General features: G+C 70.4%; 5 protein-coding genes across 5 annotated transcripts in view; 3 read left to right on the forward strand and 2 right to left on the reverse strand.

The window, feature by feature from the left end:
- The window catches only part of AURANDRAFT_64749 (hypothetical protein), a gene marked incomplete at both ends in the record, with an annotated part of 15,146 nt that extends 12,014 nt beyond the window's left edge, over nt 1–3,132 (reverse strand). The window contains one exon of the mRNA XM_009039457.1: nt 1,237–3,132. Within this exon, the coding sequence (XP_009037705.1) occupies nt 1,237–3,132 (1,896 nt within the window). The remainder of the gene's footprint in view (nt 1–1,236) is intronic.
- A 186-nt stretch (nt 3,133–3,318) lies between these two features.
- AURANDRAFT_64750 (hypothetical protein) lies at nt 3,319–5,871 on the forward strand (the record flags this gene model as incomplete). Its single annotated transcript, XM_009039378.1, has 1 exon — nt 3,319–5,871. The coding sequence occupies one exon, from the start codon at nt 3,319–3,321 to the stop codon at nt 5,869–5,871; it is 2,553 nt and encodes an 850-aa protein (XP_009037626.1).
- An 854-nt stretch (nt 5,872–6,725) lies between these two features.
- AURANDRAFT_27530 (hypothetical protein) lies at nt 6,726–9,614 on the forward strand (the record flags this gene model as incomplete). Its single annotated transcript, XM_009039379.1, has 2 exons — nt 6,726–7,473; nt 9,097–9,614. 2 exons carry the CDS (start codon nt 6,726–6,728, stop codon nt 9,612–9,614), a joined length of 1,266 nt encoding a protein of 421 aa, XP_009037627.1.
- Nucleotides 9,615–12,930: 3,316 nt separating this feature from the next.
- On the forward strand, nt 12,931–14,658 carry AURANDRAFT_64752 (hypothetical protein; the record flags this gene model as incomplete). The annotated part of the gene is made up of 1 exon (XM_009039380.1): nt 12,931–14,658. One exon carries the CDS (start codon nt 12,931–12,933, stop codon nt 14,656–14,658), a length of 1,728 nt encoding a protein of 575 aa, XP_009037628.1.
- A 6,355-nt stretch (nt 14,659–21,013) lies between these two features.
- Nucleotides 21,014–21,877, reverse strand: AURANDRAFT_3391 (hypothetical protein; the record flags this gene model as incomplete). Its single annotated transcript, XM_009039253.1, has 1 exon — nt 21,014–21,877. A coding segment is annotated over one exon (864 nt), but the record flags the coding sequence as incomplete, so codon positions are not given.
- Between the last annotated feature and the right edge of the window lie 1,018 nt (nt 21,878–22,895).

The following is a 22,895-nucleotide window of genomic DNA, read 5'->3' on the forward strand; positions in this document are numbered from 1 at the left end:
AGTCGAAGGAGCTGCTCATGTTCCGCGTGCAGACGCTGGCGAAGGCGGCCGACGGCAACGGCGTCGCGCGGTTCCGGAGCCGGCGCGCGCGGCGGCCCAAGGGGTCGACGAAGTGGCAGTCCTACGACGACCGCGTGTTGGCGCTGGGCGCCACGGGCTACGCGCGCGAGTGGACGGCGATCCAGCAGGAGCTGCTCCCGCACCGGCAGACGTCGGACATGCGGAAGCGCTGGAAGAAGATCGAGGCGGCCTGGGCGCCCAAGCTGGCGGAGTTGAAGGCCTCCGGCGCGGACCTCAAGGCCAAGGCCGCCGAGGCGCGCCTCGTGCGGGACCGCGCGGCCAAGGTCGCCGCCGTCGCGGGCCGCGTCGTCGAGACGCCGCAGCTCTGGTACCCGGACGGCATGGAGCGGCCGGACTACGCCTTCGACAACGACTCGGCGTCGCTGTCGACGTCCCTGCGGGGCGGCTCCGCGGCGCCGGGGACGCGCGGGTCCGCGTCCGCGCACTCGGGCGCGGGCGCGCCGCCGCCGGGCGCGCGCCGGCCCATCTCCGAGGGCACGCTCGCCGCGTTCGCGTTCGCCGACGAGTCCCAGCGGCCGGGCGACGAGTTCTCCATGCCCTGCCTGCCGTCGGACCTGACGCAGCAGCCCGCGAGCCCCCGCGGCGGCGGCGGCGACGACGACGACAGCGACGGCGAGGAGGTGCTCGAGGAGGGCGCCGTCGACGCCATGGCCGCGCCGCCGCGGCCGTTGCCGCCGCTCGGGCCGCCGGACGCGAGCCGCGAGGCCATGCCGCCGCCGCCGCCCAAGGCGCCGACGCCGAAGAAGAAGCGCGCCCGGCCGCCGCGGGCCGCCGCGCCCGCGCCCGCGCCCGCGCCCGCGCCCAATCCGCCGGACCCCGCGCCGCCGGACGACGACGACGACCGGCCGCTCGTCGAGGAGGGCGCGGCGGCGTTCCGCCGCGACCCGAACCTCGTCATCGACGCCGAGCCCTTCTCCGCCATGTTCAGCGACTCGCAGTTCAACGACCTCATGTCGCTCGCGGGCGTCGCGTCGAGCAACTCGGGGGGCGAGCCGTCGCCGAAGAAGCCCAAGACGACGCGAAAGAAGGCGAAGAAGCCCAAGGCGAAGAAGGGCGGCTCCTCCTTCTTCAGCGACGTCATGAACGCCGTCGGCCCCGGGGATTCGTAAGCTCGTTACTGATTTCGGGGGGAGGGGGCTATGTGGCGTTCTAGACGAAGTTCTTGGTGGGCGAGTCGAAGCTCGCCATCTCGGTCTCGGGGTAGGTGTCGCGGTAGGTGTCGCGGCGGCTGCTGGCGTAGTGGCCCTGGTCGCCGTCGTCCTCCGCGTCCCAGAGGGAGACCGCGTCGCGGCTGCGCGACGCGTGGCCGCCGCCGCCGTAGCCGCCGCCGCCGCCGCGGCTCTTGCGGCACGTGCAGCAGCCGCCGAGGTAGAGGATGCAGGAGAGGATGATGAGGATGAGGGCGCCGCCGACGCCGTAGAAGATGGGCAGCATGTCCTCGGTGTCGTCGGAGCCGCCGTCGCCGCCGTCGCCGCCGTCGTCGGGGGTCGGCCGCGGCGACACGTCGACGGCGCCCGTCGGCCGGGGCGACGGCGCGGGCGACGGCTTCGGCGTCGCCTCCGGGGCGGCGCCTCGGGGCTCCTCCGTCGGCCGGGGCGACGACGCGGGGGGCTCCGGCGTCGGCCGGGGCGACGGCGCGGGCTCGACCGCGCCGCCCGCGGCGTCGCAGTCGTCGCCGGCGTAGGCCTTGCCCGCGTCCCAGCAGGTCTGGCGGCAGGCCGCCGCGGCGACCCAGACGTCGTCGTCGCCGCACTTGCCGACGAGGCCGATGGACGTCTCGTACGACTCGCAGGTGTAGCCGTTGCGCTCCATCCAGTCCGTGACCGCGTCGTCGCAGCCGTAGAGCACGGGCACGGGCTCCGTGGGCTTGGCCGTCGGCGCGGGCACGGGCTCCGTGGGCTTGGCCGTCGGCGCGGGGGCCTCGGGCGCCGCGCCGCCCGCCGCGTCGGCCGTGGGCTTGGCCGTCGGCGCGTAGAGCGTCGTCGGCGCGTAGGACGGGCCGACCGCCTCGCCCCCCGCCTCGGGAGCCTCGGGAGCCTCGGCCGTCGGCGCGGGCGACGGCGCAGAGGGCGACGCGGCGCCCGCTTCGTAGTAGTAGTAGTAGTAGTAGTCGTAGTAGGGCGCTAAGCGGTCGCGGTACGAGTAGGAGTACGTGCCGTCGTCGAGGGCCTCGTCTTCGTCGCCGCTGAGGAACGGATCTGCCAGAGTCTTCTTCTCAAAGTCCCCGATCGTCGTCTGCTCGCCGGAGTAGTAGAGGATGTCGTCGCCGTCGCCGCCGTAGAGGTCGTTGTACTGGCCGCGGACGTTGACGACGTCGTCGCCCGCGCCCGCGTCGACGTCGCTATCGTCGACGTCGACGAGGTCGATGTAGTCGTCGCACGCGCTGCCCGCGACGGTCAGCGACGCGCTGCCCCGGATGTCGATCTCGTCGCCGGGCAGGCACCCGCCGCCGCCCGGCGGGCCCGCGGAGATCAGCGAGTTCTTCACGTTCCAGATCATGAGCATGTCTTTGCCCTCGCCGCCCCAGACGCGGTTCCGGTCGAGGTTGGTCGACGCGGACGTGCCCAGCTCTACGTAGTCGTTCCCCGGGCCGGCGTCGATGGACAGCGCCTCGCCCTCGCCGACGATGAGGTCGTCGCCCTCGCCGCCCTCGATCTCGACGTAGACGGCTTCGTCGCCGAGCACCTCGCCGCTCCGGAAAACAAAGATCTCGTCGCGGCCCGGGCCGCCGTCGACGGCGCCGTCCTTGCCCTCGCCGAGGATGACGACGTCGTCGCCCTCGCCCGCGTCGACGACCGCGTAGTCGCCCGTGACGAAGAGGCAGTCGTTGAAATCCGAGCCCGTCACGGTCTGAGACGCCGCGTCCCCGTCGTAGCAGACGCACGCGGTCCGGCCCGAGAAGTCGAGGTCTTCGGCGGACGACGCGTCGACGCACTTGACGCCACCGGGCGCGGGGCAGCACGCGTCGCAGGTCGGGTTCCGATGGTCGCAGGTGTCGGGGACGGCGGCGCGCCCGACGGCGACGCAGGCGATGAGGAGCCGGAGGCGCATCTGGGTGGTGTTTTTTCTCTCGTCACACCAGGCGAGCGGGGGGCCGCGACGGGGGGGAGGTCGGCAACACCTGCGGAGAAGCGCGAAGCGAGTTTTTGTGGATCTTTCTTGGCGAGCCCACTCGAGATTAGAGCGACCAGGATCGTGGTCAAGGGCGCGTGAACCGGCTCGTCGCGCGTCGAAAAGATGGCGTGGCGCCTGAAGCACAACCCCCTCTTCCTCCTCGAGGAGCTCAACGACGGCACGGCGCCCCCGAAGTACGACCAGGACTCGTGCTGTCTGCCCTCGCGGCGCCGGCGCCGCGGCAAGGACATCGCGACGTTGCGGAAGAACAGCCTCCGGCGGAACGTCGTGCGGGAGATGACCGCGCGGACGGCGCTCCTGCAGGGCAAGATGCGGCCGTCGCAGATCGCGCGGGGCCCGCGGCGGATCCTCGACGCGTTTCTCGGGTACAACGCCGAGTCGAAGCGGCGGGTCGCCGCGGCCATCGCGCGGACGCAGGCGGCCTACCGCGGCAACCGCGCGCGGCGCCAGCTCCGCGCGGCCGAGACGGCCGCGGGCCGCGCCTTGCGGCGCGCCGCGGGCCGCGCGCTCCGGCGGCTCAAACGCGCGGCGCTGAGCCGATTCGCGCGGCTGCCGCGCCGCGCGCGCGTCCGGCTCCTCGGCGCGGTGGCGCTCTGGGCGCTGGCGTCGGCCTTCGTCTACTTTCCGCGCTGCCTCGTCGTCGCGATCGCCGTCGCCGCGGGCTACGCCTGGTGCCGCCTGCCGCTCGTGCTCGGCGCGCTCGCGTCGTGGGGCATGTCGCTCACGCCGAAGCGCTTCGACTGGTCCATCGCGTGGATCGAGGTCTACGTCGCGCCGCCCTGGAGCGCGCGGCCGAGCCACGTGACGCTCTGCGACTGGACGTGGAAGAACCCGCCGGGCTTCGGCGGCGGCTACGTCCTGAAAGTCGACAAGTTCTCTCTCCACTTCGACGCGGCGTCCGTGCTCCGCGCGCTCAGGGACCGGCGCCGGGAGGCCGTCGCGGTGTCCGAGCTCCACCTCACGGGCGTCCACTTCTGCGCGAAGCGCAACGTGCAGGACGCGCTGAATTTGATGGTCTCGCTGGACCTCCAGGACGAGGACGAGAACATCATCTCGCAGCGCTTCTTCCGGCGGGAGGCGGGCGGCGGCGACGACGACGCGCCCCCGCGGCCCGAGGGCGCGCCGCCGCCGTTCCGCGCGCCGGGCCGCTTCAAGGTCGAGAGCGCGTGGGCGAGCCCCCGGTCGCCGCGGCCGGCCGCCGACGCCGTCGAGCCGGACACGCCCGTGCGCGACCCGCGGCGGCGGCCGCGCTGGGGCGTGCCGCTGAAGCTCGACGTCGCCCACGTCTTCGCGACGGACGTGCGCCTCGACCTCGTGGACTTCATCCAGCGCCAGGACGGCGGCGCGCTGAGCGGGCTCTTCGGCGACTTCAACCTGCCGTTCCTCAACATGAGCGACGCGGAGCGGAAGAACGTCGTCGTGCCCCACATCCACGTGCCCCGGTCGGCCGTCGTCCGCGGCGCGCCGAGCCGGCGCAAGGACGGCGTCTACCTGGGCGAGGTCGTCTGGGCGTTGATCTTCGCGCTGCTCAACAAGGTCGTCTGGCTCGCGCCGCAGACGCTCCTCAAGAACGGCACCATGGCCGCGCTGCTCGCCGTCAAGGACGTCGCGGCGCTCGGCGTCACCAAGGCCGCGGAGCTCACGGTGAACAACCTGGGCCGCACGGGCTCGGGCGCGTCCGCGGCCGTGAACCCGACGGCGAGGAAGCGGCGCACGCGCTACCTGCCGGCGCCGCTGGAGACGCTGCTCGCGCGGCTGCGCGTGCCCGGGGCCCTGGACCTGCGGCGCGGCGAGTGCGTCCTCGAGGTGACGCTCCACCGCGGCCGGCGCATGACGCGGTGCAAGCGCGGGCCGCGCGGCGAGCGCGCGGACCACCTCGCGGTCAACGCGCAGGCCATCGTGCAGCTCTACAAGAGCGACGCCGACGACGACCACCTGCGCATCGTCGAGCAGCAGGCGAGCGGCCTGCGGCTCTGGACGAAGGCGCCGTCCTGGGGCGGCGAGACGTTCCTGCTGGGGCCCGTCGCCGCGGTGGAGACGACGACGGTGCGCGTCGTCTGCATCCACCGCAACCTCGGCGGCATCGCGAAGAAGACGCCGGGCAAGTACGCGACCTTCGGCATGCGCTTCGGCCGCCGCCGCGCGCCGCCCGAGGGCATCGTCGACGACGACCTGGGGGGGTCGCTCGCGAAGAACCGCGGCTCCGAGCCGACGTCGGAGATCGAGCTGTCGCTGTCGCAGCTCTTCCTCCTGGGCAAGGCGGGCCCGCGCAACGCGTCCAAGGGCCTCGTGGGCTGGTTCGCGCTCACGCCGCCGCGCCGCGGGCCGCCGCCGGCGGAGCTCCTCACGGGCGACCTGAAGCTCGGCTTCAAGCTCCGGAACCCGCACCTGTTGGAGAACCTGTCGCCGGGGCAGCGCGAGCGCATACAAAAGTACCCGAAGCGCTACATCGACGTGCTCAACGGGTCGAGCCGCGGCATGTCGCCGCCGCCGCCGAAGCTCCGCAAGTCGCCCAAGGCCGCGCCGCGGACGCCGCCGCGGACGCCGCCGGTCCCGGTGCTGGCGGCGCCGCCGCGGCCGCGCAAGTCGCCCGCGAGTCCGGGGCTCTTCGGGGAGGAGGGCCGCGCGGTCGCGGCGCAGCGGCCGTTTTTATAAGCTAGGAGAGCTCCCGGACTCGAGATGCTTGCGCTAAATCTCGACTTAAATCTCGGCGAGCGGCCAGCATCCACAGCTGAGATTTCAAGCCAGTAGACCGCGCCCGATAGTTCAGCGCCGACGAGACAGACAACACGACCACGAACGACGACAAGACTATGGCCCCCACCTGGCAAGAGAAGCAAGAAGAATACGCGCAAAAGAAGGCCCGGGCGAAGGCCCTGAAACTCCGCCTTACCTGCACCATCTGCGGGGAGAAGGCCAAGCTCAATTGCCCCTGCGGCACGACGCAGTGCGCGCCCGGCGCATGAGAAGATGCGCGGAAGGGAGAGGACGCCCGGCGCTCGGAGACGTCGACGGAGATTCGCGCGAACGGGTCGGGGGCGTCGCGCGATCGCGCCGCGACGCGAACCCGCAGGTACTGTTCGACGGACTGTCAACGCGTCGACTGGCGCGACCGGGGCCACCGGAAGGCGTGCAAGAAGATCCGCGACGAGCGGGCGGCGGAGGCGGCGCGCGCGGAGGCGCCGACGCCCCCGCTGTCGCCCCCGGTCTACGGCCCCGCGCCGCGGTCGGGCGCCGACGAGGTCCGCGCGCGCATCGCCGCCGAACACAAGGCGGCCCGCGCGCGCCGCGAGGCGGAGCCGGAGCCGGAGAAGGTCTGGCTAGGTTCGGCGCGATCGGGACGCGAGTGCCCGATCTGCTTCGTGCCCTGGGACCCGAACATGTCCATGATACTTCGGCCCTGCTGCTGCCGACATATATGCGACTCGTGCGAGAAAAAGTTGACGGCTGATGATCCCTGTCCGCTGTGCCGTTCACCGTGGCCCAAGACTGATGCGGAGCACCTGGCTATGCTGAAGAAAAACGTGGCGAACGAGGTTCCAGAGGCGATCACGGCGCTCGCCGTGTGTTATCGCGACGGGGATTACGGCCTCGTGAAGTCCGCAAAGAAGGCCGCGAAACTCTACAAGCGCGCCGTGGAGCTCGGGGACGTGAAGGCGATGACTTCCCTTGGTGTATATTACAAGAACGGAAATGGCGTAAAGATGGACGAAGCGAAGGCGAAGCAATTGTATCGAATGGCCGCGGATCGCGGCGACTACATCGCGCAGATGAATCTCGGAGGCCTCCTCCTGGCCGAGAAGAACGACGACGAAGCCTACCGCTGGTTCCTCCTGGCGGCACAGCAGGGCTTCACCGCAGCCGAGCTTCAGGTCGGCATCGCGCACGGTGCTGGCTGGGGAGTGGCCAAGGACTACGTGGAAGCGAAACGGTGGTTCTTGCGAGCAGCAGCCAAGGGTTGCGAGCGCGCAAAGGGCTACCTCGAGCAGATGGACTGTAAGAAGGCGATTAGGCAGAGTCGTCCCGCAGCGGATCAAGGCGACGTGCAGGCGCAGTACACGCTCGGCAACTTTCTAAGCGATCACGGAAAAGAGCTCGAGGACCGCGGCGAACACGAAGAATCTATCGCGGCCTACGAGGAGTCCGTGCGCTATTTGACGCTTGCTGCTGCCCAAAACTACGGGGAGGCTCAGCACAACCTGGCTCTCGCCTACGCGGAAGGTCGCGGCGTCGAGCAGGATCTCGCAGCGACCGTGCGTCTCTGGTTAATGGCCGACGCCCAAGGCATAGAGCATTCGCGATACATGCTGGAACTTTATGACAGTCTCGATAAGATCAACAGCCTCGAAATGCGCCGTGAAGTGATAGACGAAATGGCCTCAGAAATCGCCGAGATGCCCGGGCGATGCGGCTTCGAGGTGCGTATCATGCGCGCCATGTTCCCCGAGCCGCCGCCGGACATCCAGTTACGCTTCGACATCGGCGCGAGAGTCGAGTGCCGCATGGAAGATGCCTTTTGCGTGGGCACGGTGGTCGATGTATGGTACCGCGAGCAGGGCATGACGCCGGGGTTCCTCGCGCCGTATCAGGTCGAGCTCGACGAACACGAGCCACACGGCCGCTTCATCATGGCTCCCGAGGACGACGACCACTACATTCGCAGCCGTGACCGTCCCGGGCGGCGCTAAGCCTACTAATCTTTTACGCACGGCAACCTCTTAGCGAGGCTTTAGCGGTCCAGGCTCGGTCGGACTCATGTCGATTGAGCATTTATAAATACAAACCAAATAAATTTTTGCGAGTGGCAAAAGTCAGCCACCCGCCCGCACGCCCCGCGCTTCAATCCATCCCGGACGACATGCTGAACCCCTTGTCATTCTTTGGCTCCATCTTCCGGAGCGCGCCATCCGATGAGCAAGCCGCTGAGTCGCCCCCCGAGCAGGAGCAGGAGACGGTTGGCGAGACCGAGCCCGCCGAGCTCGCCGCGGCCGAGCCCGAGCCCGAGCCCGACGCGGGGCCCGAGCCCGACGCGGGGCCCGAGCCCGACGCGGGGCCCGAGCCCGCGGCCGAGCCCGAGACCGCGCCCGCGGAGCTCGTGCCGGAGCCCGCGTCCACCGAGCCTGAGCCCGCGGCGCGGCCCGCGGTCGCGATGAATCCAGAGATACTCGCGAAGAAGCTCGAGTACGAGGCGAAGAAGGCGCGCGTCAAGGAGCTCCAGGCGCGCATGACCTGCACCATCTGCGGTGAGAAGGCCAAGCTTAATTGTCCTTGTGGGACGACGCAGTGCGCGCCCGGCGCCAGGACGCGCGCAAACGGGTCGGGCGCGGCTCGACGCGTCCCGTCACAGGTACTGCTCGACGGACTGTCAACGCATCGACTGGCGCGAGCGAGGCCACCGGAAGGCGTGCAAGAAGATCCGGAAGGAGCGCGCGACGGAGGCGGCGCGGCCCGAGGCGCCGACGCCCCCGCCGTCGCCCCCGGTCTACGGCCCCGCGCCGCGGTCGCACGCCGACGAGGTCCGCGCGCGCATCGCGGCGGAACACGAGGCCGCTCGCGCGCGGCGCGAGGCGGAGCCGGAGCCGGCGCCGGAGTCGGCGCGGTGGGGCTCGCGGTGCCCGTGTTGCCTCGAGGATTGGGACTTGAACGTGAGTCCCGTGTTGCGCATCTGCTGCTGTCGATTGACCTGCGCCGCGTGCAACCTCAAGGTCGGCAACAAGCCATGTCCTCTATGTCGCGCGCCGTCCTTGCCGAAGGAGGGGGTCATATCCGGATTACGTCGCCACATCGACAACGACGTGCCGGAAGCGATGCTCGCTCTGGGCGATTACTACAAGAATGGCCACAGCTTCTACTCCATCGTGAAATCTTCGAAAAAAGCAGCGAAACTTTACGAGCGCGCCGCTGATCTGGGCAACGTGAGAGCGATGACGGAGCTCGGGACGTTCTACGTCAACGGTGACGGCGTCAAGCTGGACAAGCGGAAGGGGATGGCCCTCACACGTACTGCCGCGGACCGCGGTTTTGCAATGGCACAACACAATCTCGCAGTCCAGTTGGCAAAGGATTCGGGGGTGTTTGGCGCGGAGAGTCACAACAAAGTGGTTTCGATGGAAATCATTCGATTGTACAGACTCGCGGCCGAGCAGGGATACACCGGGTCCGAGAACAACCTCGGCAACTGGTACATGCGCGGCGGATTGGGTGTCGATCAGGACATCGACGAAGCCGTGTTCTGGTACAGACGGGCGGCTAGAAAAGGACACAAGAACGCGTCGTCCGTGCTTACGCAGCTTGGTATTGATCACATCAAGGGCCAGGCTCCCAGCAACCCAAGAAACGTGATGCGAGAGTCGACTCTCACATCAAGGGCCAGGCTCCCAGCAACCCGTCCACGCTGATGCGAGAGTCTCGAGACAGGTGGCGCGTGGTCTAAGACTAAAAGTTACGCCCCGGGGCAAACCTCCTCCGAGTCCCCCGCGAGCAACGGCCGGCAGTCCGCGACCCAGGACGCGTCCCGCGCGAAGGACCAGTCGGAGTCCCAGAAGCCCGCGGCGACGTAGCCCGCGGCGCCGCCGGTCTCCGCGGCCGCGGCGTCGAGGACGACGACGTCGGGGAGCGCGTTGGAGAAGGGCTGGCGCGCCATGGGCGGGATCGTCGGCGTCGCGAGGAGCGCGACGAGCGCCGCGAGCGCGCCGTCGTCCGCGCCCCAGAGCAGCAGCGCGAGGCGGCCGTCCAACGGGAGCAGCGCCGCGACGGCGACGCCCGGCCCGCGGAAGGCGCAGCCGCCGAGGTCGACGGCGCCGTCGCGGATCTCGAGCGCCGCGGCCGTGCGGTTCAGCGCGTCGCGCGCGGCGGCCGAGTCGCCGAGGAGCACGACGTTGCCGGGTCCCGAGGCGTCGTCGAGCGCGACGGGCGCGCGCGCGTGGCCCGTCTGCGCGAACTGGTTCGCGAGATAAACAGCCAGCGCCAGGTGCTTCTCCTCCGCGACGATCTCGAATGCCGTCTCGACGACCTGGCGCAAGGGCCCCGACGTGCCGGGCCCGCGGCCGGCCGACGCGCCGCAGGCGCGCCAATCGCCGCCGTCGAAACACGCCTCGCCCGCGGGCAGGTCCGCGCCGTCGACGCGCGCCGCCTCGGCCAACCGGAGCCGCCGCACGTTGCGCGTCGCGAGGCGGCCGCCGGCCGTCACCGCGACCGTCGACGTGCGGAACGGCGCGACCTGCTGGAGCACGCGGAAGCCGCAGGCCCCGAGGACCGCGTCGACGTTCGGGCAGACGTGGACGTAGCCCGCGGGGCACGGTCGCCGATCGCGCGCGAACGCGTCCGCGAAGAACGCGCGCTGCGCCTCGTCGTTGACCGCGCCGCCGTCGTTGGGGTAGGCCGTGTCCCACCACCAGTGCGCCTTGCCCGGGAGTTCGACGTAGGACACGGCCTCCGGGCACGCGCTCGCAATTAAGCGATGCAGGCGCCGCATGTAGAAGGGCGGCACGGCCTGGTCCTGGTCGCCCGCGCGGAGCAGCGCGGGCGCGCGGCACAGGTTCGTCGCGAGCGTGTCGACCTCGCTCCCGGCGAGCGTCGCGTCGAGGACGGCGCGGAGCGCGGGCTCGACCGCGTGGGCCGCCGCGTCGTGGACGTAGCGGGCGTTCGAGTCGCCGTAGGTCTCCTTCCGGAGCCAGCCCGCCGTCGCCGAGAGCCCCCGCGCGTCGCCGAGCACCGCGGCGAGGAGCGCGGCGCCGTGGCCGCCCATGGAGTGGCCCGTGACGACGACGTCTAGATCGCGGCGCCGGCCGAAGTCGCGGTCCGCGAGCGCGTCGAGCGCCGCGAGCGCGTGCCCGAGGCCGACGCCCTCCCAGTTGTGCGCGCCGTGGCGCGACGGCGCGAGCAGCGTCGCGCAGGCCTCCGCGGGCGCGCCGAAGGCGTAGGGCTCCGCGTCCGCCGCGCCCCGCGGCTTCATCTTGAACGCGTCGGCGCTGTCGCGCGCGTCGATGGACGTGCCGTGGAGCCTACGCATCGACGTCGAAGACACAAAGCAGGAACGGACGCCGCGACGCGCATGAGCAGCACGCGCTTCGCGTTCGCGCAGGGGGGCAGGACGACGCCCGCGCTCTGCACGGACCCGTCGCGGTCGAGGAAGGTCATGAGCGCCGACGCGTTGCGCGCGCGGCACTCGATGGCCAGGGCCGCGTCCCCGACGGCCACGCCCGCCGCCGTCACCGCGAGGCGCGGCGCCGCGCGCTCGCCGGCCGCGCACGCGTCCTTCGAGGAGACCTTGACGCGCACGAAGGCGAGCTGGCCCGGCGCGACGGCGTCGTCGCCGACGATCGACGCGTCGACGCGGGCGCTCGACGACGCGACGGCGAAGTCCCGGAGCCAGCGGCGCCCGCCGTTCCAGACCTCGAGCGCCACGTAGCCGGAGAGCGCCTCGCCCTCGACCCAGTCCGGCGCGGCCGCCGCGCGCAGCTGCGTCGCGCTCGCCGCGTCGACGACGCAGCGGACGGCGCCCCGGTGCTTCGCGCGCACGCGCATGCGGACGGCGTGGACGCCCGCGGCGAGGTCGTAGGCCGCCGCGAGCGCCGGAATCGCGCGCCCGTAGACGTCGCCCGCCGCTACCGTGAAATCGTCGACGGTGAACGCCGCGACGCCCTCGCAGCGCACGGAGGCGCGCGCGGCGTCGCGGAGCCTGAAGGACCCGACGGCGAGGGCCTGCCACTCGAGGACCTCGTGGCCGCCGACGCCCCGCACGAGCGCGTTCCAGTCGACGACGTCGTCGAAGGCGATCGTCGCGCTGCCGTCGCCGCCGGCGCGCGCGACGGCCCAGGCCGTCACGAGGCCGCCCGTCGCGTGCTCCGACGGCAGCGGCGCGGCGAGCTTCGGCGCATGCGCCGCGAGCGCCGCGGCGTCGCGCAGCCCGCCCTCGACCTCGTCCTTGCCAGTGGCGAAGGGGCCGAGCACGTAGTAGGCGTCGATGGCCGCGGTGCCGTCGACGGCCACGGGCCGGAGCTTCGCACCGGCGGCCGCGGTTGCAAAAGCGAGGCAGGCGAGGGCGCGCATGGTCTCACCGAGGGCTCTCCATAAGGCAGGCGAGGGCGCGCGTGATCTCACCGAGAGCACTCCCCTGAAAGGTTATCTGCCCACACCCAGGGTAAAGTTGCGGCACGAATCCTGCCGCGAGAGGCTGCCCCGATCGATCAGCGCGGTTGTGCGCCGCGCAGCATGAGCTTCGTGGACCTCGGCGGCGATGGCGCCCACGAGGTGGAGGTGCCGCTGGAGCCCGTGCTCGACGCGACGCACTACAAGACGACGACGCTCGCCGATCTGGACGACTTCGACCCGGCGCTCCTCTTCGCGTCGCTGCCGCAGCCCTACCGGACGATCAGCAAGGTGCTCGAGGGCATCTGGGAGGAGTCCTGGGCGAAGATCGAGGAGCGGCACCCGGAGGTCGTCGTGTCCCTCGGCGGGCAGGCGCGCGCGCCGCCGCGGGACCTCGAGAATTTGGCGGTCGCGCGCGCGGTCGTCGCGCCCGGGGCGGAGACGACGTGCGTGCGCTGGCGCGGCGCCGGCGGCGACGCGGCGGTGCTCGTCGCGGGCACGGCGACGGGGAGCCTGCTGCTCTACGAGCCGACGGCGCCGCGGGAGGCCGAGGACGACGGCGGCGCGAGCGCGACGCTCGGCGTCTTCGACTCCGAGGAGGGCCTCGCGCTCTCCGTCGCGACGATGAGCGCCATCAGCGACCGCGAGCCGGAGCGGCCCTTCCGCGTCGTCGTCTCCGCCGGCGACCCCGTGCCGCGGCCCGCCGAGGGCGACGACGGCGCCGCGGCGCCGCCGGAGCCGGAGCCGCAGGGCGGCGGCAAGGTCGCCATCGTCGAGGTCTGGCCGAGCGACGCGCCGCCGGGCCCGCGCCTGAGCCTCTTGACGACCTTCGAGACGCCGAGCCGGCCGCTCGCGCTGACGCTCGCGCGCGACGGCCGCTGGCTCGCGCTCACGCTCAGCGACGGGTCCACCGCGCTGCACCGGCTGCCGTCGATGGCCGCGATGCCCGACGGCGACGTGGACCGGAAGATGGAGCGCATCTCCGAGGAGCAGGCCGTGGAGTGGCGCGCGGAGTACGACAAGGACCTCGCGGACGTGGGGCGGCCGACCTTCGCGCTGCCCGCGCCCGAGCGGCCGACGCGCGTCGCGCGGCTCCCCGCGGATCCGGGCGCGAAGGCGCCGTCGCGGCCGGCGACGCCCGCGCCCGCCGAGGGCGACGAGTTGGACGAGGAGCCGCCCGTGGAGGTGCCGACCTTCCACTTCGTGGGCTGCTACAGCGCCGCGGAGGGCTGCGCGACGGACGCGTCCGTCGTGGAAGTCCGCGCGTCGTCGAACGTCGTCCGCAAGCACGGCCTCGGCGCGCTCCCGCCGCCGCCGGCCGAGGGCGAGGGCGCGCCGCGGCCGCCCCAGCTCGCGTCCTGGGCCCTGCCGGCGGCGGCGACGGCGTCCGCGGTCGCCGTCGACGCGCGGCGCGGCGCGGACGAGCACGCGGTGCTCGCGCTCGGCCTCGCGACGGGCGCCGTGCTGCTCTGGGACCTGCACCTCGATTTGTGCCGCCGCGTGCTCAAGCGGCACCAGGCGCCCGTGACGTCCATCGCCGTGCACCGCCACAAGTACCTCGTCGCGGGCGCGGGCGACGGCCGGCTCCACGTCTACGACCTGGCGGTGCCCGGCGAGGCGCGCGCGGCGTCCGGGGCCTTCGTCGCGACGGAGCCGGCGCTCGTCGCCTGCCGCGCGGACCTCGCGGCGCCCGTGACCAAGGTGCTCTGCCTCGACGTCGCCGCGCTCGCCGTCGCCGCGGACGGCAAGGGGTCGCTCGCGTTGTACGACCTCGCGAACGACGGCGTGCTCGGCTGCCTGAGCCTCGGCGACGGCCAGGCGCCGCGGTCCGACGGCGACCACGCCGTGGCCGCCGGCGACGACTGCGTCGTCGCGACGTCGGCCGCCGACGGGCGGGTGCACGTCTTCGCGGCGCACCACCTCATCCTCCAGCTCTGCCCGGGCGTCAACGCGGCGGCCGGCGGCGAGAGCGACCCCCTGACGATCCTGCGCCTCTTCAGCAACCCGGACGGCGGGCCGGGCGACTTCGCCGCCGAGCCGCCGCCGAGCCCGCCGCCGGGCACGGCCAAGTCGACCGCGAAGCCCCACGGCGCCGAGAGCCGGACGTCGCTCCAGTCCGCGGACACGCACAAGCGGTCCCACCGCGGCGGCAACGTCTTCGCCGAGCTCACGGCGACGAACGTCACGGCCCTCGACGGCGACTTCGCGCCCCAGCTTCCCGGGGGCGCCTTCATCGACACGTACGACCTCCTCCAAGACGCTGTCGCAGACAGCGTGAATGGGCGCGCGGCGCGCGAGTCCACGCTCGCGTCCATCCTCAAGTCCATGCAGAAGGCCGGCGGGAGCTCCTAAGATTGCAAGACTAAGAAGCACCCCCGCCCGACATCGAACGCCTCTCCTTCAAGGACCTGTTGTTGAACAATCATCCAAAACTCGTCGTTATCGGGCATGGCTGCCACCGCGCCACCGGGCGCGCTAACCGCAAAGGCTGTTCTATACAACGGAGTGTGGCGAAGCCCTGTCGGACCCAAACCGAGACCGCTGTGGGTGCTGCGCGAGCACGATGGCGCCGAGGAGTGCTTCAAGGTGATGTGGTCGGACCGGAGCCACATGATGGTCGACGAGGACGAGGTCAAGGACTGCGACCTGGTCGCTCGCGCCGCCGCTGCGCAGGACGTGGACGACGTCGACGGCCCGCAAAATTTGGAGCCTCTGAATCAGGGTCTGCGTCTCCTCGAGCACGCGTCCGCGCGCGTCGTCAAAGTGAAGGAGGAACGCGACGACGAGCGCGAAGAAAAGGAGGACGCCCAGGAGCTCACGGGGCACCTTGTGGTGTCAGAAAACGCTAAGATGTCCGAGATCGATGCGCTCAAAAAAGAAGTCGCACAGAAGGCCCGCAGGATCGCCGAGCTAGAGGCGACGTCGAAAGAGAAGGATCTTCGAATCGTCGAGCTCGAGAAGTCCAATCGAAAGAAGGACCAAGAAATCGCGTCGCTTTCGAGCGCGACGAGCAAGGGCTCGACGGCGGCGAACGAGCCGCGCTCCTCCAAGGTGAAGACCAAGGCGCCGGTGAAGACGAAGACGGTCGCCAAGGCCACGGCACCGGCAAAGACGAAGACGACGGGCAAGGCCGCGGAGACGAAGAAGTCGGCCAAGGGCTCGAAGAAGGAGAGTCCGAGCGGCATTCCCAAGCGGAGACCCAAGTCGAAGGCACAGCAGAAGACGGACGTCAAGGACTGTCCGTTTTCAGAGTTGCGCTGGAACGGAGAAAAATTCGACGGTGAACCGGAATGCAACCAGGTCCACGAAATCAGGAATTGGAAAAAGGCTTGGTCTACCCTACGTCCGCCATCCCGGGACGGGTGGCAGAATTATGGGAATGGGAATGGGAAGTTATACATCACGAGTCCAGAATTCATGGTGAAACGTGGTTTCAGGGCAGACGAATGGTTCGACGAGTCGGGCGACGAGGATGAAAAAGATGCAAACCCCGAGCTATTCATACATGGTCCGTGGGATTTTGAGATTAGCGGCAGTCTCAAGTACCAGGATGTCTCGCAAAAGCTCGAGCAACACGAGCGAAGCACAGCGAGCAAAGACGCGTGCTACATAACTGCGGCGGCGGAAATGCAAGGGCACGGTTTAATTGCACCCGTCAAATTAAAAGCGGTCTACGAGATTCAATATAGTGGTAAGAAGCGTGGTCCTACGAGCAATTGCAAAGCCCGGGTCACCGAGGCCTATATTGAAATCGGCAGCTGGAGTGAGTGCAGCACCTTCGTGGACATGTTTGCCGACAATCTTTAATACTACTAGCCAGCCGTCTTACGCGCCGCGATGGGCAGGTGGTAGCAGTCGAACTGCCAGTAGCGCCGCTTGACGCCGTCCCACGTGTCGCGCTGGATCTGGTCGACCTGGAGCGGCACGAACGTCGTCTCGAGCCCCAGCTTCGCGAGCTCCGTCTTGATGAACTCGCAGGCGACGCCGTGGAAGAAGGGGTTGAAGGGCGCGACGCCGTTGAAGTAGGAGAAGACGCCGCCCGGCGCCAACAGCCGCGGCAGCGCGTCGAAGAACGCGCGCATGTCCGCCTGGGCAGCAAAAGGGTGATTCAACGTCGCTTCAACGTGAGTGTTCCGCGCGCGCGCGTTCAAAAAAAAGCATCTACGCTTCGAGACTGTTCCGAGAGATGATCGCTCGTCCAAAAATCAGCCGAAACGAGTGGAAAACGGCCGAGATATGAGCCTTTGAAGTTGGGAATTTCGCTCTCTTTTGCTGCCCTGATGTCCGCGTACGTCTCCGCGTACGTGTCGAAGAAGATGCCGTCGAAGGGCCCGAAATTTGGGTCCTCCAGGGCCTGCTGCCAGGTCTCGGCCCGCACGTCGACGCGCGGCTTCTGGCGCCAGGCGCCCATGCGCTTCAAGACGTCCGGGTGCGGCTCGCAGATCGCGTGCTTCGAGAGGCGGTCCGCGCCGCGCTGGATGTAGGAGTCGACGATGCCCAGGCCGTGGCCCACGTTCAGCACGCGCAGGTCCGTTCGCTCCAATAAGTGCTGGCAGCCCGGGTCCGGGAAGCGGCCCAGGAGCACGTCCGCGTGCGCGGCCATGAGCGGCCGCTCCCACTCCATCATCACCGCGTCGCCCGACGCGTCGAGCAGCGTCTCGCCGGCGGCGTCGAAGGCCGCGGGCGTGGCGAGGTAGGTCGCGGCGTCGCGGTCCTCCGTCGTCGCGCCGGCGACGGCGCCGCCGTCCTCGAGGATGCCGAAGAGGAGCTGCGCGCGGACGCCCGCCGCGACGAGCGCGTCGACGCACGGCTGGCTCTGCGCGGCCATGGCGTACTCGCCGGCGCACTTGCCGTCGCGGTCCAGCGCGTTCCAGGGCGCGCCCCGCTCCAGCAGGAGCGCGACAATGTCGGCGTGGCCCGCGCCCGCCGCCGCCATGAGAGCGGACGTGCCAGTGGCCTCGTCCTGGGCGTGCGCCGGCGCGCCGGCGTCGAGGGCGGCGACGACGCCGGCGACGTCGCCGGCGGCGGACGCGGCGAGGAGGGATGCGCTGGGTGATGAGGTCGCTTCCATGCTTGCCATTGCGCACTCGCCAGTGGCAAGATGAAGTGCAAGCATGGGTGAACGCGTTTTGTCAAGGGGTCAAGGATGGTGGAGCAGATCGAGGGGCTGATCCGGACCTTGCGCGAGGGCGACGACGCAGCGAAGGCGGCGGCGGCGCTGAGGCTGGGCAGCCTCGCGTGCAACGACTACAGCGACCGGGTCCTGATCTCCCGGGCCGGTGGCATCCCGCCGCTCGTCGACCTCCTGCGCGACGGGAGCGCGGAGGCCAAAGAGCAGGCCGCGTGGGCGCTGCGCTGGCTTGCGTGTGACAACGACGCCAACCGGGTCCTGATCGCCGAGGCCGGCGGCATCCCGCCGCTCGTCGAGCTCCTGCGCGAAGGGAGCGCGGTCGCCAAAGAGCAGGCCGCGTGGGCGTTGGGCCACCTCGCGCACAACAACGCTGCCAACCAGGTCCTGATCGCCGAGGCCGGCGGCATCGCGGCGCTCGTCGAGCTCCTGCGCGGTGGGAGCGCCAACGCGAAATTCCCGGCCGCACAGGCGCTGCGCCTACTTGCCCACAACAACGACGCCAACGCGGTCGCGATCGCGGCGGCCGTCGGCCTCGAGGCGCTCGTCGAGCTCGCGCGGCGCGGCCGCGTGACTGTCAACAACCGGTCGATCGTGGAGAATGCAGCCCTCCCCGCCAAGCGCAAGGCCGCGCTGGTTGTCGCCGCGCTGCTCCGCGACTGCGTCCCGGGCGAGAAGCGGAGCCAGGTCCGGGACCTCATCCGCGCCGTCATCGGGCCCTGCCTCTAGGACGCACCCCCTTTTCTTTTACGCGGGCGCGTCGCCGCCGGCGCCCGGGGGCGCGCCCGTGAGGCGCCGCTCCTCGTGGGCGAACTTGCCGAGGACGGAGTTGGCGACGAGCGCGGAGGACTTGAGGGACGCGTCGGCGTTGGGCTCCGAGTAGACCGTCGTCTCCTCGACGTCGAGGGGGTAGTACGCGTCGAGCGAGAAGGGGTTGTCGTTCTCGAGCTTGTCGTGGAGCGCGCGCGCGCGCTGCGCGGCGGCGACGGGGTCCTCGAAGGACTCGTCGCTGTCCGAGTAGTTCGCGTCCTCGTCGGGGGGGTTGTTCGCCGCGTCGACGATGAGGTCGACGAGCGCGCGCGCGCCCGCGCGGTCCCGCGGGTACGCGCAGCCGCCCGGGAGCCGCGCGGTGCGGAAGGCGCGCTTCGTCTCGAGCTCCCAGCCCTGGAGGTCCTCGGCGGACTGGGACGCGTCGCCCTCGCCCGCGATGGCCGTGATGGGCAGCTTGAGGGGCCACTCGGCCTCGTGGACGTGCGTCTCGAGGAGCACGCAGTCCTCGCGGAGCCCCTTCGCGGCGACCTGGCGGAGCACGGGCACCTCGCGCAGGGGCGGCGGGAGCAGGCTCAGCATCTTGTTGAGCACGCGCTGCTGCGTGCGGTGCATGTTCGCCATCTCGCGCTTCACGCGCTCGAGCTCCGTCTCCAGGTCGAAGCCGCCGTCGAGGTCGCCGTCGACGTCCGGCGGCCCCGGGTCGAGGCCCCTCCGGAGCTGGCAGAAGTAGTAGAGCAGGGGCACGTCGTCGCGGCGGCTCAACGGCTCGCCCTCGTCCGCGGGCGCGTGGCCCGGGTAGCCCAGGAACGTCGCGGGCGCGCGGCAGCCCGACACGAAGAGGTGCGCGGGCAGCGTCGGCGACAGCGGGTTCGACCGGCGCACCTGGGCGAGGACGAGGTGGTAGGCGACGAGGCCGCCTAAACCGTGGCCCACGAGCATCCAGGGCCGGTCGTCGGCGTCCGCGTCGAAGAATCCGAGCGTCGCCAGCGCGTTCCGCGCGTCGACGCCGTAGACGCCGAGCTCGCTCGTCGGGTCCTCGTTCGTGCCCAGCGAGCTCGACCGCTTGCGGCCGCTGAAGATGTCGGACCCCTCCTCGGAGGACCGCGGGCTGAAGCCGAGGCTGTTGCTCCGCGACCGCGACGCGGGCCCGCCGTCGCCGGCCTCCGACGCGCTCGCCGCCTGGGCCGCGATGGTGTCGAGCAACGCCTGCGTCTGCGTGGGCTCGCTCGCGCGGTGGAGCCGCCCCGGCAGCGTCACGGACGTGACCTCGGCCATGCCCTCTAAAAACCCGGCCAAGACCGCCGCGCCGTCGTACGCGAGCCCGCAGTCCGCCACGACGACGACGACGCGCCAGGGCGCCCGGGGCTGGGGGCCCAGGGGCCGCGTCACCCAGCGCTCCGCGGCCCGCAGCGACTCCTCCTCGCGGTCCATCGTGAACCGCGTCGCCACGGAGCCGTCGTCGACGACGGAGTCGCCCTCGTCGGGCCGCGGCAGCGGCTCCAGGAGCCGCGCCTCGAGCTTGCGGTTAAGGAGCTTGCGCGACTTCTCCTCGTAGAACGTCGCGCGCCGCTGCAGATCCCGCGGCGAGTGCGCGTCCGGCGTCACGCCGGGGTTCAGAATCGGCGGCTTCACGAGGCGCCGCATGGCGACGCGGTTCGGCTTGTACGTCGACCGCGCGCGGTGCTCCGCGCGCGCGTGCTCCGCCCGGTCCCAGACCTACGGAAGTTTCTGACGGGTTGCTCCGGCGGCCGCGGCGCACCTCGATGCGGTTCTCGAGGGGCGTGTGGACGACCTTCTTCCAGGAGCGCTTGCCATCCTTGCCGGCCTTGGCCTCCTCGGACGCGACGGCGGACCCGACGTCAGGGACCGTGTCGCCGTCGAAGTCGAGCTGCCCCTTCTCGAAGCCGCCACGGCCCCTGCCCATCGTTGCCCAGCGCTGAGCGCCCTCAACAATCCGGCACCGTGGCGTAGGAAGCATTAGCCCTCTGCGCAGCCCGCCGATTCCGATGTCCGGGAACTTCTCATATGATCGTAAGCATGAACGCACACTAGCCCACTTCTCACTGGAGCTGCGGGCGCCTAGGAGATCACCTCTGGTGCGTCTCTATGCTGCGGCGCGGGATGGCAAAGTGCGAAGATTACGCGCTGCTCTCGATGACGGCGCGAATGTGAATTGCCAGGGCATAACGACGCCCCTCTATCAAGCCGCTCTGGAGGACCATAACGACTGCGTGAAAGCCCTGCTCGAAGCAGGGGCTCTGGTAAATCTACCGACCTCGACTGGTATTTTACCTCTTACAGTCGCATCTATGTATGCTCGCCGCGCGGTCGTCGACACGCTCATCGAAAACCGGGCCGATGTAAACCTGAGGGAGGCAAGTGGGGCGACAGCGTTGTCTCGCGCGGTAGATTCGGGGCCTGCTGTTGGGGGTCGTCGAACTGTGATCTTTTCGCTCCTTCGCGCCGGCGCGAGCGTCTTGCCTCAATCGCCGGCGAAGAGCGGCCTCATGAGTCCCCAACGCAACGAGTCCTCCTACGCATTGATCGACAAGGTGCGGAAGGCCGGCGACTACACGAACTTCGTGCGCAACCACCGCCGCGTGCTCAGCGGCATCGTCTCCAAGTGCGGCTGCTCGCGCACGGGCCGCGCCTTCCGAACCGACGCCGCGGGCCACGTCGTCGACTTCTGGTGCCCGCCGGGTGGTCACTAAGGCGATGTCTAGATAGCGCCCCCCCCCCCAGTCGCCGACCGATTTACGCAGCCTGCTAGTTGGGCCCCTTGGCCGCCTGCTCCTTGGCGACGTCGGCGACGTCCTTCTCGAGGCGGACGAGGTCGGCCGCGGCCTTGGCCTCCCGGGCGGCCTGCGCCGCCGCGAGGCGCCGGTTGATCTCCGCGCCGTACGTCGCGTCGTAGATGGCGCGGGACGCGGTGATCTTGTCGAAGAGGGCGTCGATGCCCGCGCCGGAGACGGCGGAGACGCCGACGCGCGCGAGGACGCGGTAGAACTCGTCGAGGACGAGGCTCATGGACCGGTGGAGCGACGTCACGTAGGAACCGCCCGCGGGGTCGTCGCGCGCGGCCGCGTCGAGCGCCTCGTGGAACTTCTCGAAGTCGTCCATCCACTCGAAGCAGGCCTCGCAGGGCTGGACGTCGACCTTGTTGAAGGCCGCCGTCAGGGGCAGGCGCAGCTTGTGGAGGATGGAGCACGCGTAGACCATGTTCGACATGAACGTCGACGGGCCCATCGTCCGCGGCGTGTCGACGACGTAGACGATGTTCGTCGCGAAGGTCGACGCCAGCGACTCGGCGATGAGCTGGCCCGACGCGGACCAGGTGAAGGCCTCGATCTGGCCCGGCGTGTCGACGATGACGTGGTCGAAGTCCGCCGCGCGCTTCTCGAGGATCTTCATGACCTCGGCGAATTGCGTCGCGAACAAGTTCAGCGACGTGACGATGGCGCCGTTGGGGCCGAGCTTGTACTCGCGCATGACGCCCTTGTAGTCCACGGTGTCGCGGATGTCGATCTGCGGCTCGATGGGCACCTCGAGCACCGCCGGGTCCAGGTTCACGAAGTAGCAGCGGCGGCCGCTGCTCGCGCAGTCGTAGTGGAGCCGGTGGAAGAGCGTCGTCTTCCCCGAGCCGGCCATGCCGATGAGCAGCGTCACGATGGGGCCCGTCGACGGCGCGCCGTCGTCGTCGGGCGCCACGGTCTCGTCCTCGCCGGCGTCCCGGCTCGCGGCCTCGACCTCGCGCCGGAACGCCTCCTCGTCGGCCGCGACCTCGGCGCTGAAGTCGTAGTCGTCGTGGGCGCTCGGCGCGAACTCGGCCATGGTGTGTGTTGAGCCGCAGCGACGCCGGCGTAGATAGTGGCAGGCGGCGGAGGCTGGCGCGGCGTCGAGCCAGACGGAGAGCGAGCCCTCTTGCTTGGTCAACTGCATCACTGTTACATGAATGATAACGCCGAAGCTTATGGGGCGGCTTTCGGAGGGTGCGCGGGGGTGGTTTCGCGCAGCGGCCGGTGGTGGGGCTCGCCGCGTCGGCTCCGGGGGGCGCTCGGGGAGGAGCACCCCGCTGCGCGCGTCGATTGGGCGGCGGGGCGCCGAGCGCGAGAGCTTGCAGTGCTTGGCCGTCGGCGCGACGTCGCCCACGGGCCCGGGGGGCTGCCGCGCGCGCTCGCTTCGTTCGGATGCCTTCGGCGTGAGTCTTGGGGGGAGCTGGTGGGGTCGGCGCCCTCGATGGCTTCGGTGTGCGGGCTTCGATGTGCCCGTGTCCATTCGTTTCTCTGCATTCTGCAGCGTCTCTTCGTAGCGTGGCGCTGTGTGCGGCTCCGTCGACGTCGGCGTCTTCGCTCTCTTCGTCGGCGTCTTTGCTCTCTTCGGTCCCGCTGACCACGGGTGTCCTCTTCGGCGGTGCCCTCGGCTAGCCACTTGTGGTCCTGAGGTTGAATCGGCCTAGTCGAGCCGGACGTCCTGCCCGTCGGGTGCGGGTGCCTTCGTTCTCAACCTCCCCCGGTCCACGGAGAGTCCGTTGAGTGTCGTCTGAATGAGGCGACTCAGGATGCTACTGCCTTGCGCCAGTCCCGGCGTGCTCTCGGCGTGGCGGTGGTACCAGGCGTGGCGCGAGTGTACCGCCGCCTCCGTCCCGAGTGCGCGCACGATCTTCAGGGTGGAGGAGGGGGCCGGTGTGGTT

This window comes from Aureococcus anophagefferens (assembly GCF_000186865.1).
Source record: "Aureococcus anophagefferens unplaced genomic scaffold AURANscaffold_11, whole genome shotgun sequence".
In the NCBI taxonomy this organism is placed as follows: Eukaryota; class Pelagophyceae; order Pelagomonadales; family Pelagomonadaceae; genus Aureococcus; species Aureococcus anophagefferens.